The sequence below is a fragment of the Electrophorus electricus genome, chromosome 4 (assembly GCF_041902795.1).
Source record: "Electrophorus electricus isolate QZ-2024a chromosome 4, ASM4190279v1, whole genome shotgun sequence".
NCBI classification, from domain to species: Eukaryota; Metazoa; Chordata; class Actinopteri; order Gymnotiformes; family Gymnotidae; genus Electrophorus; species Electrophorus electricus.
The window spans coordinates 31748277-31763464 of NC_137500.1; the positions used below are offsets into that span (position 1 = coordinate 31748277).

The window sequence follows — 15188 nt, forward strand, 5'->3', positions numbered from 1 at the left end:
ACGGCGTAGCTTGGCTCTATGGAGCATACATTAATGAGGCAGGACACTCACACTCTGCTCTGTCTCGCTGTCACAACGCAGCCTTCTCAGGGCGTGTTTAGGTTGACAGGACTTTAGGGTTGTTTAGCGTCAGGACACCACGTCCTGTAGACAGGATGTACTTCATACAGACTGCCTCGGTCCGCTTATTTGGCGCCCTGCCCGAGTTCAAAAGACAGAATTCTGATGACGCGCTACGAGGGCGACCGCACCGGGGGTCACTCCAGGGGTCGTTTCATGGAACCATGGGCAGTAGGTGTGAAGGTGCCCCAAGACCCTGAGCGAGGCTTTCTAACCTCATCATACAGGATTGTGGTCTCTGTATTATGACTTGTACTGTCACCTGTGCCAAACCACTTAAAATACATCCAGTGGGAAAACAAGAAATGCACTGACCTCATTAATGCAAAAAATGATGGACAATCTTATGAAAAACAAATGTAACAGATCTCCAAAATCAAAACAATCAAAACAAACAAACAAAAAACAAACAAAAAAACAAAACAAGAAAAGTCAGACGAGAGCTGGGATACAGCTATGCGGACAATACCCAATGAAATCCATCCAAATTTGTTTCCCCAACAGGTCCAAACTAGAGATGCTAAGCTCTGGTGAAACACTCATATTTGTGTACAGAAAGATGAGATGAATTATGGGTTGGAAGACAGTTTATAATCAAGGCACACTGGGATGGGGGGGCATACATTGATGGGGATTACTTCTGATATCAGAACAGGAAGCTTAAAAGGGTCATGCTCCGCCCCACAGCTATTCCGCACCTGGATATCGGCTTCAACCTCATTAATATCCATTATCTGTTAATCCATCGCTGACCAATCAGCTGCGAGACACGTGCTTCCACAGGCTGGCTCTTAACCTACTTGCGGGGCCCCCTGGTGCTATCATTTGTACCTCAGTGCAATCAGATTATTTTTAATCTAAATGGCTTGTGTCCTCACAGGAGGACTAATCTCTCAGAGTCCAAGTGTGGACGCGTGTGGTTGCTGGCTAGGCAGTAGGTGCAGTGCTGTTCTGTCCCGAGACGGCTTCGCATCCTCCTTTATATGGAGTGTCCACTCTCGCAGGGAGAACGTGGAAAGGCCAGTGATCGCAGCATCTGGAGTCAGAGCTGCACGGCCAAACTTTTCAATTTGATCCTTGTGAATCTCCCCCGCTCCGCCCCGCCCCACCCCAACCCAACCCCCGCCCATGCCCCAGCTGATACCCTGCCTCCTCCTGTGCCCCGGTTGAATCCGGCGAAGAGCGCAACGCAGATTTCTTGTCGGAATCGTCCACCGCGGCGATGCATCTTCAATTACAGATATCCCCTTTCATCCGGATACGATTCATGAAAAATGCAGGAGCCGGTGCACTTGTGCTAATGGAACTCGCCATCGCTGTAATGTTACCACAGGCACTGACACTTACCTGAGAGACAGAAAGAGAGAGAGCGAGCGAGCGAGCGAGAGAGAGAGAGATATAACAAAAGTGGCACACAGCGTCAGCCCAAGAGCCAATACGGCTGATCACATTAAAACTACCTCCAGGTTGAACTCCACGTGGGACTACATTAACTTTCCCTCAACTCTCTATATGAGGCTCCCTAAACTGGCCTCTATTAAACACACACACACACACACACACCTTGGCAGTGGTCAAGATCACGGGTGGGCTTGGTGGTGCCACAGCAGGCTTTGCGAACCATCCTGTGTGATGATAGCTGCTCTCCACCGCATTCTGCCCGGCTACTGGAGTTATTCCTCCTCTGCTCTGTTGTTAGTGCTGAACAGATTAGTGGAGTCTTAATGGTAATAAAATAAATAAAAATTCCACCACTACTTCACTTCCTTTAATTACATAAATGATCAATGAAATATAACAAGTGGAGGACAGAAGACCTGCGTGTTTGCCAGGCACACCTTACGCATACACACACACACACACACACACAAGCACACACACACACAAGCACACACACACACAAGCACACACACACAAGCACACACACACAAGCACACACACACAAGCACACACACACAAGCACACACACACAAGCACACACACACAAGCACACACAGAGTGATAATCTGAGGCACTACTGACTGAGCCAGTCTGACTCCGAACAGCTATCACAGCTGCTTGGTTATCCGGTGTTGACCAGAGGAGGATGGGCCCCCGCTTTGAGTCTTGTTCCCTCTCAAGGTTTCTTCCTCATGTTCTAGGGAGTTTTTCCTTGCCACTATTGCTCTTGGACATTTGTAAGGCTGCTTTGTGGCAACGCCTGTTGTAAAAAGTGCTGTAAAAATAAATCTGACAGGACTGGACTCACGGAGCAGAGGCAGCCGCAGGGAAAGGCCTGGCTGATCCGGGGAAACCCCATGCCTGGATCGCTGGCTGACAGAAGAGATGAGGAGACAACCATGCCAGAGTAAAGCGAGACTCCCGGAGCCAAAAGGTGAGCTCGCAGCAAGACTCCAGGAACCAAAGGTGAGCTCTCAGCGCATCAGCCCGAGCTCGGGTTGAGGGGGATCACATTCACAGATCACGTGTGAACCGCGTTCACATGTGAAGCCATGTGCCCCACGAACACGGCACATGGATCTTGCTGGGCTAAACTGCAGATGGTAAAATTGCCATTAAGGTAAATAACATCACAGAAAGATTCGTGACAGATAACACACAACTGCTACTCAACAAGAACACAACCTATAACTTAACACACTACAAGAGGCCGTGTACAATATTACTAACAGAGCCGCTCAAAATGGGGCTTTCACTGTCCTACACACAGGCACCGAGATGCAAGACATGGAGAATTCAGTCCAGCCTTTTGTTTAAAGGACACAGAACCATTCTGTTCTCTCCCTCTCCCTGAGTAAAAGCAATCTTGTAAAAGGCAAACATAGCACTCAATGATATTATTGACTCAAGCACCAATATTGTCGCTGTGGCCACTTAGTAAACATCGCAAAACACACATTTTAAAACAGTGAAAAACTGCATTGTCTAACAGCCCAGTAAAATATGATATTATTAATTTTAAACATAAACGACTTTGGCATACTGGACACTGATGCCTTTGACTCATTAGTGGTGTTAATGGACTAAAACTGCAAAAAGTTTATTTTTTTGGAATAATTCGAGGTACCTGACCTGTTACTGTAGGCAGGTGGTGAACGTCAACATAAGGGCCGTCTCAGAGACGTAACGGTTCAGTTTACCTCCTAAACTTGTACATTAGGTGGCATTTCATTTTATGGCGTTTATTTCAGAACCCGTCACCGGCAGGAGCTGCACGTGCCCCGTTCACATTCTGTCCGTGTCGGCACATGCGTACCAGAGGGCGCACTTGTCCGTCACTACGAGATTTCTGAGGTGTTCAACCCAAGGTCAATGAACCAGGACGGAGCGGGAAGAGCTTGTGTTTTCCCGAAAACTGATCACGTCTGTTCGTGGACGGCATTACACGGGACTGGGGATCCTCTCTTACCAAATGCTGTTTAATCTCTGCTGGAAATCCAGAGCTCTGCTTAATGGCCTACATACAGTACGATGTCACGTGACGTGGGTGGGTGGGTGGGGGGGGCACGAAGCACATCCACCCTTCACTCCATTACATGTAGCAGGCAGCCCTGTTGGTGCCAGCTGAGACCAGCTCCTGGGAGGCAGCAGGGACTTCCCAAACTGACCAATTAGCACCAGTATAGCAGGTGGCGCAACGTGGTGGGCGAGAGCCTACCATTCCAAAAAAACGACAAAATAGTTTGTGAATCCAGTTTAACATGCAGATGACCCGGTGCTGGGCGGAGGTGGTGTGTGATGGTGGGACAGAGGTGAGGTGTCTGTGCTCTCGGGAAGGTGTGAGGGCAGAGCGGACCACACGCTCGCTCACGCGCCGGCGTGGGGCTTTCCTGCAGACTTCTCTGTATGGGTGCCGTGCACCTTTTATTCTTTTATCTCCCTCGAAAAAGCCCCAGTACTGTCAGAAAAAGCACTCGAGGAATGATTCATTACCTCCCTATGAAGAGCTCGCGCTCTCTCTCCCCCGCCCCCTCTCTCTCTCCCTCGCGCTCTCTCTCCCTCTCCCTCGCGCGCTCTCTCTCCCCCTGCCCTCTCTCTTCCTCTCCCACTCCCCCCCCCCTCTCTCTCTCTCCCTCTCCCACTCTCTCTCCCTCTCTCTCTCCAACCTTCCTGCTTTGTTCCTGCTGCTAATTACTGGAACTACCTGACCTTCCACATATCCTACTTTCCCAGTTATGCTTATCGTATGTTAAACTCCAGAGACTTATGAGATGTGGAAGCAATTTTCTCCTGCCCCTTTGCCCCGCTTGGGCCCGTCTGGTAGGGCGGGTGACGCGTGCACATGTGGGCTCGCTGGCGACACACATGCTAATCCGTGCATTTAGACACGACGTTAATTAGACCACGCAAACAGCACGTCGCTCAGTGTCAGTGGTGACCTTGTCAACCGAGCGAGTTTTAAAGGCTGCTCAAACAACCTCCTGACTTTGGTCCTAATTTTATCCAGGAGAGATAGAGGAGGAGAAGAAGAAAACAGATATGAAGACAGGAAAAGAAGGAAAACCGCCGACAATAGTGACAAAAGGTCCGAGGAAGCAGAAACGCAGAGGCAAAGGCACGGGATGCTGAGTACCACGTTTCTCACGCGGAGGCCCCACCCTGCACGAGCGTGTGCCGGTACTGTGCATCAACACCTATGAAAATACACGTCCTATATTTAGTCCTGAACAGAGCATATATGTCACAGCGATGCTTGCACACCAGCCTGTGGATAATAAAATACATTTTTTTTAATTTCATTTAAAAAAAAAATCACAGGTGCATGACAGTGCTGAGAGCCACCTCATCAACCCATAGATCGCTTTCACACATCGCTGTGAGGACGATAAATCACAGTGGACAGAATGAGACTAACGAGATGAGAGCTCACCTGTACTGGCTCACTCCAGCTCTGTGGCAGGGTGGGAGGTGGGTGGCAACTGTACCTTACACGACGCCCCTTACAGACAAGACGCGGCCAGGTGCCGGGGTACCACGAGAACCGCACGACTCGCTGGGCGTGTCAAGAAGAAAAAAAATGATAACCAAATGGCAAAAAATCTCTCATGAAGGTGCCCTTGGGTTTAGATATGAAAATAGCTGAGTCATCATATTCTTCACCTGGGCTACACAACCAGGAGCACGAATACAACAGAAGGAAACAGAGGACAGCACTGGCCAGTTTCAACTCCACTCTGGTTTAAAATTAAACCCACACTGACTCCAGATGTGATTGTGGGAGTCGTGGCAGCTGGAGTCATCTTTAAGGAACACTAAAACCTGACAGTTGCCCGACCAATTTAAAGGGAAAATGGAAACGTACCGCCCCACTGACCTGGTCCGCCCTCCCTGAGGCCATATCATTACTGAACATTAACTGGATTAATGCAAGGTGCCTCAAATTAATCAGTCTGTTAACCGTTTGGGTAAAATAAAACAAGAGTGGAACCATAAAGCAGACGCTGACTAGCGTATATAGTGACGTGTTCCTGCAAATCAATTCTCACAGAGGCGACAAGAGTTGTGTGCCCATGCATGCAGGCGTCCGACAGAAATAGCGCTGATGTATCCTCCATCTGTGCACCAGAAGTCATGAGGATATCAAAGGGAAAAACTGACCCCAGGCCAGCGCATGCCACTCTGCCTTGTTTCAGCGCAGAGAATATTTCACACACACCTCCTGATTCCTTTGATGATTTATGCCATCTCATATAAAGACCATCGTGTGAAAGTCAGGGTCACAGCGCACACTTGGCAGGAATTTCTCTCGACCACTTTGTGAGGCAGGGTGCAGACCCCACATGCACCTGCCAAGCTGAACCTTAGACCCTGGCGCAGCAGCTGTGTGGCACAGGGGAAGGAGGTGTATTAATGTGTAGCACAGGGGAAGGAGGTGTAGCATTGTAGTGCACAGAGGAAGGAACCGTCTCACTGTAGTGCACAGAGGAAGGAACCGTCTCACTGCTGTTTACTGACTTGTGGGTGCTCACAGGTGCTCATGGGCTGAGCTGTGAAGTGATAAAATCAAAACATGCCTCCCCTTAAGAGGACACCCGCGACTCTGAAATGGCATTTCGAAGAGTCCTTAGTGAGAGTCACAGCTAAGGCAGAGAGGGAAACCCATGTAACAGATCGTCTCATTCCCTCGTCCAACGAGTCGCGAGCAGGGAATTTATGTGACAAGATGTCGCCGCTGAGCACCCCTGATCCTGCAGCCATGCTGTCCTGCATCCAAACACAAAGGATACACCTCAAAAATGACGTGACTTCCAGTTCCGTGAGACCACGTCCCACTCTGAGCAATACCTTTTCAGTTCAAGAAGGAAAATCGCACCGAAACTCCAATGAGGCAAAACTTTTTTGGAGAACATCTGACAAGGGTGCCGTCCACAGCTGACCAGGGTGAAATGCGTAGCAGGACGAGCCGGTTACGGGCACTTCGCAGCGCCCTGAATCACGGCTAACACATCACCAAATCACCGCTACAACGGGTGAGCAACGTGCTGCTGACTGCTGGTTTTACAAGCTGACCACTATGTCTCCCGGGCGACGCCATGACGGCGGAGTGCTCGCAAGAGCTTTCCTTCCGGGTTTATTTTGAGTTTCGCATGCTCTGCCACAACTCCAGCGTTTAACTGTCTTCAGCCCTTCCTAGTAAAACTGTCTTCCAGAGCCCTCACAGAAATCAGGCAGCGTGAGCCAACAATGTGTCCCAGTTCCACCAGCAGCTCTGGTCCTGGAGCCAAGCTCCGCACAGGGTGGATTGCACGTTAGGCCGCCAGTAGCCTTGACCACCGTAGCCCCAGTAGACACCAGTATGCTCCCCAGCACATATCGGTGGCCACACACAGAATGGAACTACGCACTGGCACGGCTTAGCACAGCCTGGAAACCTCTGGTTAGCAAGAACACATGGGGCCAAGCTAATTTTTTTAAAAAGCACATTGAGGAAATGTTAATTCTGAGAAAAATCTACACAGGAGGACACAAAGACAATGCGAGACACGATGGTGCGTTTGTGATAGTGCTGTTCACTGAGGCATCACAACCTATTTGCAATTCCAAATCATCCTCATAAACAAGACTAGGAGTACATGTAATTATTTTTAAAGAGATAAGCTTATCATTAGCTTGTTAGGTGGCAGCGCGCTAACGCTCTCAGAGGAACACCGCTGTGTGAATGGATTTCTTTCCGAAGGGCCTTGCGGTGCAGCTTTAATATGCGACCCAACAACTCAAATAATGAACCATCCCGCGCAGTTTCTGCGGATTACACTCTACATCTGCATAACACACAACTGGGTTGTAACTATCTGCCAGACGGGAGACGTCTTGTGTTTACACTGGAGCTTCCACAGCTCGGTCTGTCTGCACTGTCCGTTCTGCCTACTGAGTGCATGTTCGCACAGATCCGCGCTTATTAATGCACGAAAACACCGCGGAGGACACGCACGTGACGAGCGGCTTCGTTTTCTGCGCGAGCACGTCAGCCAACAGTCAGATGCACCGGGCCGCGCGACATTATAAAACCAGCAATCCTCGAAGAGCACCAAGGTCACCGCGAAGGTCACCGACGGGACAGTTTACTCTCAAAACCGAAATCGTTTGTACCGTCACCGTGGGTGGTTTCATCCGCGATACGCGTACAAATAAATACCGTCCCACTAAAGACACGCGCGAAAATGGTCATTCAAATCTTCAGGCCTGTCTCAGCACGGAACCGAGACCAATAACAGCTCGTACTGGGATCTAACTTATTTATTGCTATCTAACTTATTTTAATTTGTTTATTCAATTTTTAAAAAACTTTGACGTGAGTGTTTAACGTGTCCCCCGCTCTGCTTTTGACAACACGAAAGCCAGTACAAACGCTTAATTACCGACTCCAGCGAGTCCGTCCTAAAACAGCACGCTCAAGTCAAGCCTCGTGCGCCTCCGCCACCGTGTAAACGCTCGTTTCCGTCATCGCGTGGTCCTGCCGCATCCGAACCGAAAACGGCCAGCGCCGGCCACAACAGAGGCAGCAACACAATTACTAATGGCAAAAATCTTTAATCAAACCCTAACGAGGCTCTAATGGATGGTGATGACATGCCAAACACAATTCACCTGCGAAATGCACAACAGCATCCGTCTCCTCTGTGGAGTGTTTCGCCGAGGTCACGGGCGCTTGTCCCGGAACGACCAAAATCACGAAGTTGTTGAAGTTCTGGGCACACACTCTACAGCGAGCCCGCGTGCATGGTGAGGACCGGGCATCTTACCACGGCTGACTTTAGTCAAGGACAACTCTCACCACGCTCCCCGCAGGCAAAGAGAAAGTAACGGTAACGGCAGCTTGAATGTGGAGCCTCGAGGCATGCGGTTGTCCTGTGTTCGCGGAACTGTCTCAGAGGTATAATACATAAAACATCGCTGTAGTTTAACCAAGTAAAAGTTATTTTGGATAACGTAAATCAACGTGGAGAAGTTTACCGAGTTACGGGGCGGATGCGAAAACTGAAGACTCAAGCAACCACCGCCGTGCCCTCCAGCATAACGCATTTTTTGCTCGTGACATGGAGCCGATCAAACGACGGTTCAAAGGAAAAGCCCCAAGAGCCCCCAAGGCTGCACGTGAAACAGTCAGGAGCTCCTGCATCTTCTCTCGCACGTGCTTCACGCAGCCGCCTCCTCTCCACGAGAAGCCCCGCGCTTTCTGTTTCCTCAGAAAACAAAACGGGCGAGTTGCACGATTGACACGACCCGCCACTGCGTCCACTTTGTTCCGGTAACCAAGTTATAACCGAATTAGAAAACGCTTTAACTTTAGTACAGCATTGTACTAACGTCTACTACGCCCGACCTAAAGGTAATGTAACGTTTGCCCTATGAAGTTACGCACCAGTAGCCCTGGCTCGCGAGCCCACGAATCGGTCTCGCGGAGCGGTTATTCACGCACTCGAAGGCTGCTGACCGTTTAACTTGATGCTGTCGTGCGAATCTGCAATCGCCACTAACCTCCAGAAGGGTCCGCGTCCAGTAAAGTTGAAGTGCTTGGTGTTGTGCGCAGCAGGTCGGACGGTGCGCGAAGGTTTGCTCTCGGAATGCTTTCCAGCGATGTGCAGCGCGCTGCTTAGCCTCGGAAAGCTGCACGCATGCTCGCGAGCGGGCCTGGAGGGGCAGCGCTACCTGTGCGCACGCAGGCTACTGTACTGGGTGCCCTATTTTCGGCGCCTCTATTCGATCGCGGAAGCAGTCACTCCCTCAGTTGTCTCTTATTTGAATTATTGATCTTGAATGCATTCAAAACGTTTGCTTCTTACACGTGAAATCTTTGAACATACGCATTTGCCATCTTTTTTCCCCAATTGTATGATTGTACATCTGGCACCGAATGCAGAGAAAAAGCATTTTAATAAAGGAAACATGGTGCACAGAGCCGCTCAGAGGTCTGCGCAAACTCGTGCTTTTGGGTGCGGAGTGACGAGATAAACGTGGACTGCGCGCACGTTTTCATTTGACGTGTCCATCAGACCGGGGCGGGGGTTGAACGGAAGGGCGGAGGGTTTGGGAGGGAGGCAAGCAGTAAACAGTAGACTAATGAAAAGCCGAACGCCAGCTCATGTAAAATCTGTGCGCTAATCCACAGACAGCAATTAACATGCGTTTTAAAGTTAAATCGCCTGTTCCCATCCAACTAAAACCACTGTTTTGCCAAGATGAAGTCTAGCGCGTTTGGCCCCTGACGGGATGTTTACGGTATAAGTTGTGGCTAGACACTTCCACGGTGCGCGCTCTAATTGCACGCTACGGTGCCGGACATGCACTAAAGGTCTATTTTAAAATTTAAACACAGGCTCTCAACAGAACCACCCACACGGAACTCCACCCTTCGTCTCACTTTCTGTGGCGACGTTGGTAAAAGCTTACACCCATTCAAATGAATGCACCCGTCTTCCGTAGAGCGCTGGCGCTGCTCCCGCGACCCTCCGGCCCCAGGCGAGCTCGCGAAAACTTGGAGCGCGTGCACTTTCCGTGGAGGAGCACGTCTGGCTGTTGGAGAAGCAGAGTGGTGTAAATCAGATCTCTCGGTAGCCCACAGCCGATCCAAAATCCCGCCGAGGCGCGGGTGATGGATGGCGTCATTATCAGAGCGCAAAGCAGATCGCGAGAATTTTCGGAGTCTCCCGTGAGAGCGCCACGGGCCAGAAACATTACGTATATCCGCCCTCGCGCCAGTCAGATCCTCGTGCAGCCAGCGCGCTGCAAGTGCCCATTACCTTTCAACACAGTTACCCACATTTAGAATTAAAGGTACGGTAAGCAAAACGTTGGACTAAAGCCTTCTTTCTCCTGCCTCTGATTATATATAACTGAATGACACTTGATTTTACTAATTATTGCAACAAGCTACTGGGCATCAAAACATGAAATACATCTTGGATATGATTATATGTGATATAAAATCTTGCAAATGATTATATGTGATATTTTTATATCATTTGCGTTGTGGACAACTATGCAACAGTAACCACCAGATGTTTCTGGAATTGCACATTTGTAGTATTTAGTGGTCACTCATGACTTTCAGAAGTACTTGCACTGCACTGAACATCTCCCTCGGCACTGGAAAATACAGTTTTCATTGTCCCAATATAAAGCAAAGGTCGAGACCTAGTAAAATAAACATCTACCTTCCTGCAAAATAAAGTTCCCACCCAGATCTAAAACATCTGAGTTCTGGATCTAGTCCTCCATGTACTCAAGTAGACTGTGGTTGTGTTCTGAACCAGGCGATCCAGAGCATCTGAGGTGTGAGGTGAGCTGGATCAAGTGGTTGCCCCACTCAGACAGGTATGCAGATCATGCCAGATGGCGTCATGTCAGAGGAGCTGAGGCGCGTGGATGGTGTCGCAGGTGTGAAGGCCTGACCCCCATCTCCTGCTGCTGGGACACCACGTTCAGTTAAACTACACCAGCGGCGGTGCCATCTCTCACCAGCAAGTCCGAAAGCTGCTCTCTTTAAAGATGAACCACCACAGAGCTCAAGGCCTGAGGGTGTCCATTACCCGCCAGACAGCATGACACTCCCACTCTGACAGCGTAAAGAACCACTTGAAAGAGAGGACAGAGAATGAATGAGGCATTTAAGCAGACACAGAGGTCATTAGATATTAATGGGGTTGGCCCATCTGAGGAAGTATTGTTATTTAAAAGGGGGGTCTGAACATCTTGCATCTTTCCTGCTGACACACGGCAGTGTGCTGACAGCCACCTCTTGGTCTGAGATTGCTCCTACATGATCCCACAGGAGCACTCAGGGTCCGTCCCACACAACCACAAAGGCTGAAGGGCTTGTTTCTAGGTTAGGCATTCACAGAGTGCCATTCATCTGTGGAAAGGCATACAAGGTCTGTATTAAAGCAGTCATGCTGCTGCGGGAACCTGGAGGGCAGACCAGAGCGGCATAGGGGTGCGCGGAGAGGACAGGCCAGCCAGCCTGCAGTTTCGACTGGCTAACAGGCATTTAGTTGGGTAGAACTTTAAACTCAGCAAAAACTAACTTATATGTCCTGGCTCAGAAAACCAGGACTTTGAGAACTCTTTAATAGGCAAAATTGGGTGTTTAGATAGGAGTATTTAGTGGCGTTTATGGGTGTGGTGGGAGTATTCAGTGGTATTTAGATGGGAGTGCTTAATGGTGCTTAGATGGGAGTACTGGGAGCATTCAGTGGTGTTTATGGGAGTACTGAGAGTATTCAGTGGTATTCAGATGGGAGTACTGGAAGTATTCAGTGGGGTTTAGACGCTATGCACCTCCCAAACCTCTGCCTCCTGTCTCTGAATCATAAAACATGTCAATAAATCCACACGTTTCATATTAAATGCAAATGTCATTTGTTTAATCAATTGTTTCAATCACTTTATAAACACCCAAAAAAAAAAAAAAAAAACAAGTTTGGGGAAATGTTCTTAAAATACAAAAGCTCTTCCATGATAGAAACCCTTAGCTGAGTTTCCCACAGTCCTGTGTAAATATGCGTGGACACCTGCCCCACGCCCACCCCCTCCCCCCACCCCCGTCTAAAACATTTCACAAAGGCCCTTTTTTATACAGCAACACAGGAGGAAAAAAAAATCTTGACCATGAGCCACAGTGATGTTCAGAAAGGCGTGCACGCTGCCACCGTTAATGCAATGACTCCCCTCCATCGCTCCTCTATCAGCGTCTCCTGGGCGAGCTCTCTCCGCTCCTGGACCCCCTGTATCTGTTCTCCTTGTCCTCCCTCCCCACCCCGTTCCTGTATGAGTCCCGGGAGCCTGTCTCCTTGCAGCTCCTCTCACGTGACTTTGACCTCTCCCTGCTCCTACGCGAGGGTGCATTCTCTCTGCCGTGCCTCTCGTCCCTGTCTGCCTGGGAGTTGTGTTTGCTGCTGTCCTTGTGTCTGCGCGAGTCCTCGTCCTCACGCCTGTGGTGCTGCTGGTCCTTGTGTCCTCTGCGCTCTCGCTCATCCGTCGAGTCCTTTCGTGCGCGTTCTCGGTCATCGAGAGTGTCTTTTTGTGCGCGCTCTCGGCCATCGGGCGAGCTCTTTCGTGCACGCTCTCGGCCATTGGGGCCATCGGGCGAGCTCTTTCGTGCGCGCTCTCGGCCATCGGGCGAGCTCTTTCGTGCGCGCTCTCGGGCATCGGGCGAGCCCTTTCGTGCGCGCTCTCGGCCATCGGGCGAGCCCTTTCGTGCGCGCTCTCGGCCATCGGGCGAGCCCTTTCGTGTGCGCTCTCGGCCATCGGGCGAGCCCTTTCGTGCGCGCATGCTGTCATCGGGCGAGCCCTTTCGTGCGCGCATGCTGTCATCGGGCGAGCCCTTTCGTGCGCGCGCTCTGTCATCGGGCGAGCCCTTTCGTGCGCGCGCTCGGTCTTCGGGGGAGCCCTTTCGTGCGCGCGCTCGGTCTTCGGGGGAGCCCTTTCGTGCGCGCGCTCGGTCTTCGGGGGAGCCCTTTCGTGCGCGCGCTCGGTCTTCGGGGGAGCCCTTTCGTGCGCGCGCTCGGTCTTCGGGGGAGCCCTTTCGTGCGCGCGCTCGGTCTTCGGGGGAGCCCTTTCGTGCGCGCGCTCGGTCATCGGGCGAGCCCTTTCGTGCGCGCGCTCGGTCATCGGGCGAGCTCTTTCGTGCGCGCTCTCGGCCATCGGGCGAGCCCTTTCGTGCGCGCATGCTGTCATCGGGCGAGCCCTTTCGTGCGCGCCCTCGGTCATCGGGCGAGCCCTTTCGTGCGCGCGCTTGCTCATCGGGCGAGCCCTTTCGTGCGCGCGCTCGCTCATCGGGCGAGCTCTTTCGTGCGCGCTCTCGGTCATCGGGCGAGTTTTTTCGTGCACGCGCTCGGCCATCCGGTGAGTTCTTTCGTGCACGCTCACGTGCGGGAGGTGATCTGTCTTCATGTCCGTGCCTCTGCGTCTCTCTCTGCCAGTCGTCTGGCGCTCTGTAGCCCTCGCTGCTGCCATCGCCGCGGCGATTCTCGCGTCTCTGGTTGGACCGCTCCTCCTCTTCTGAAGGAGACCTGTGTCTCGACTGTTTCTCCTGCTCAGCTCTCCCCCGCCGGGACGCCTTCTTACGCCTCCTGCCCGTGTCTGTGGAGGAACGGGGGGACACACATCTATTAGAGCTTGGGGACTTCTGAAGGGTGACGACAATAAACAAACAAACAGATAAAGAAATAGGATTGGTCATTTCAGAGAAGCGTCACCTAATGGAAGAAAATGGAGGTCATTCCGTGACTGTTTGGATTTAGCACATGGAAGAAACCCATTTCAGGCTGTGTGTGTGTGTGTGTGTGTGTGTGTGTGGGAGAGAGAGTGAGTGAGTGAGTGAGTGAGAGGTTTAGAGATGACAGGCTACAGAACTCTGTTCTCTTCAGAACCATACCTGCCGTCTCCTACCACAGCCTACAACCATGTCACAGTAAACGCCTTTAAGAATGTGTGTGAAGATTTCAACATTCAATATTTTATGGCCATATGCACGTTAAAAAAGGCTGTACACTGTACAAGGTTTTTATTTGGCCAGTCCTTCAGGCACAAGTGAGATGTATACAAAAAAAAGTGCACACAGTGAATATGCCTGAAATGCCTGTGTGTGTCTCTAAGTGAGAGAGAGAGAGAGAGAGAGAGAGAGAGAACATGAAGGAACTTGAGAGGAACTGGCAGTCTATTATGTACATTAGCAATTAGCATTCATGGGTATTTGTTGTGTTTTGGGGGTGTGTGACATGCAAGATGTTTCGTCCATTCTGAAGAGAGGACGTCATTAACAAGCATGAGATGCCGATCACTGCTAACCTGCCCAAGACTTCTGCTTTCACAGTGTTTAAACTGAGTGGAAAGGGACGGGTCTGCACACGGCCTAGAGGAGAAGAGCTTCTGACCCACCTGAGGCTGCCAAACAGCCTCGCCCTGTTGGAGCAGGTTTTACTAAAATACGTTAGCATGCAGTTGATCAGTTTCGCTTGATATCAGCACGACTCACTCTCTTTGTGTGTCTCTCCTCTGTCTGGCCTGGCTCAAATTAACATCATACCAGCATTAGGCATACTGCAAAACCAACAACTGTCATTCCTGAAACAGTAAAAAGAGACAGACTACTGAGGAAGAGCATATTGAGTGCAAGCAGGGCTCTATAAGGCTACTGTCCCTAAAACCACCTGCTGAACACGGGCAGGACAGAGAAGGGGTGCGGTGTCCCTGTGCTGCTGAACATGGGCGGGACAGAGGAGGGATAGGGTGTCCCTGTGCTGCTGGGAGGACATGCCCATGCAGGACTCTCATGTACATCATGGACCACCGGCCATTTCTGTCCCTGGGGGCTCCTCGGTTGTTTGTCCAGTCTCTCATCATTTTGAGATGGGACTGCTGACACACTCTCGAATGGTCTGCCTACATACACCACCAGACCCTCACAGCCCATCCAGAATGAAGTTGCATAATTATATTCAATTCACCCAAGTTCTCTCACACACAAACACACACACCACTGCTGTGTTCCTTTCACTGGCTTTCCGAATTACCAAAAAAGGTTTTAGCTTGATAATGTGTTAAGACTCCTAGTTGTATCAGTACCA

The 15188-nt window shown here is 50.6% G+C and overlaps 2 protein-coding genes across 7 annotated transcripts in view; both read right to left on the reverse strand.

Moving 5' to 3' along the window:
- Positions 1-10343, reverse strand: part of znf385b (zinc finger protein 385B) — an 88930-nt gene extending 78587 nt beyond the window's left edge. Inside the window, exon 1 of one of the 4 annotated variants that reach the window (XM_035520127.2) lies at positions 10012-10343. Coding sequence is in view for 1 of the 4 variants with exons in the window: in XM_035520124.2 (XP_035376017.1) it covers positions 1684-1744 (61 nt within the window). In the remaining 3 variants the exon portion in view is untranslated. Of the gene's footprint in view, positions 1-1683; positions 1833-8208; positions 8486-9099; positions 9981-10011 lie in introns of those variants that run through there. The other 3 variants (XM_035520126.2, XM_081713312.1, XM_035520124.2) reach the window with 3 other exon arrangements.
- Positions 10344-11962: 1619 nt separating this feature from the next.
- cwc22 (CWC22 spliceosome associated protein) overlaps positions 11963-15188 on the reverse strand; it is a 35616-nt gene continuing 32390 nt past the window's right edge. For all 3 annotated transcript variants that reach the window (XM_035522605.2, XM_081713310.1, XM_081713309.1), the window contains exon 21: positions 11963-13701. In XM_035522605.2, coding sequence (XP_035378498.1) covers positions 12305-13701 — 1397 coding nt within the window. In that variant the 3' untranslated portion in view covers positions 11963-12304. The remainder of the gene's footprint in view (positions 13702-15188) is intronic.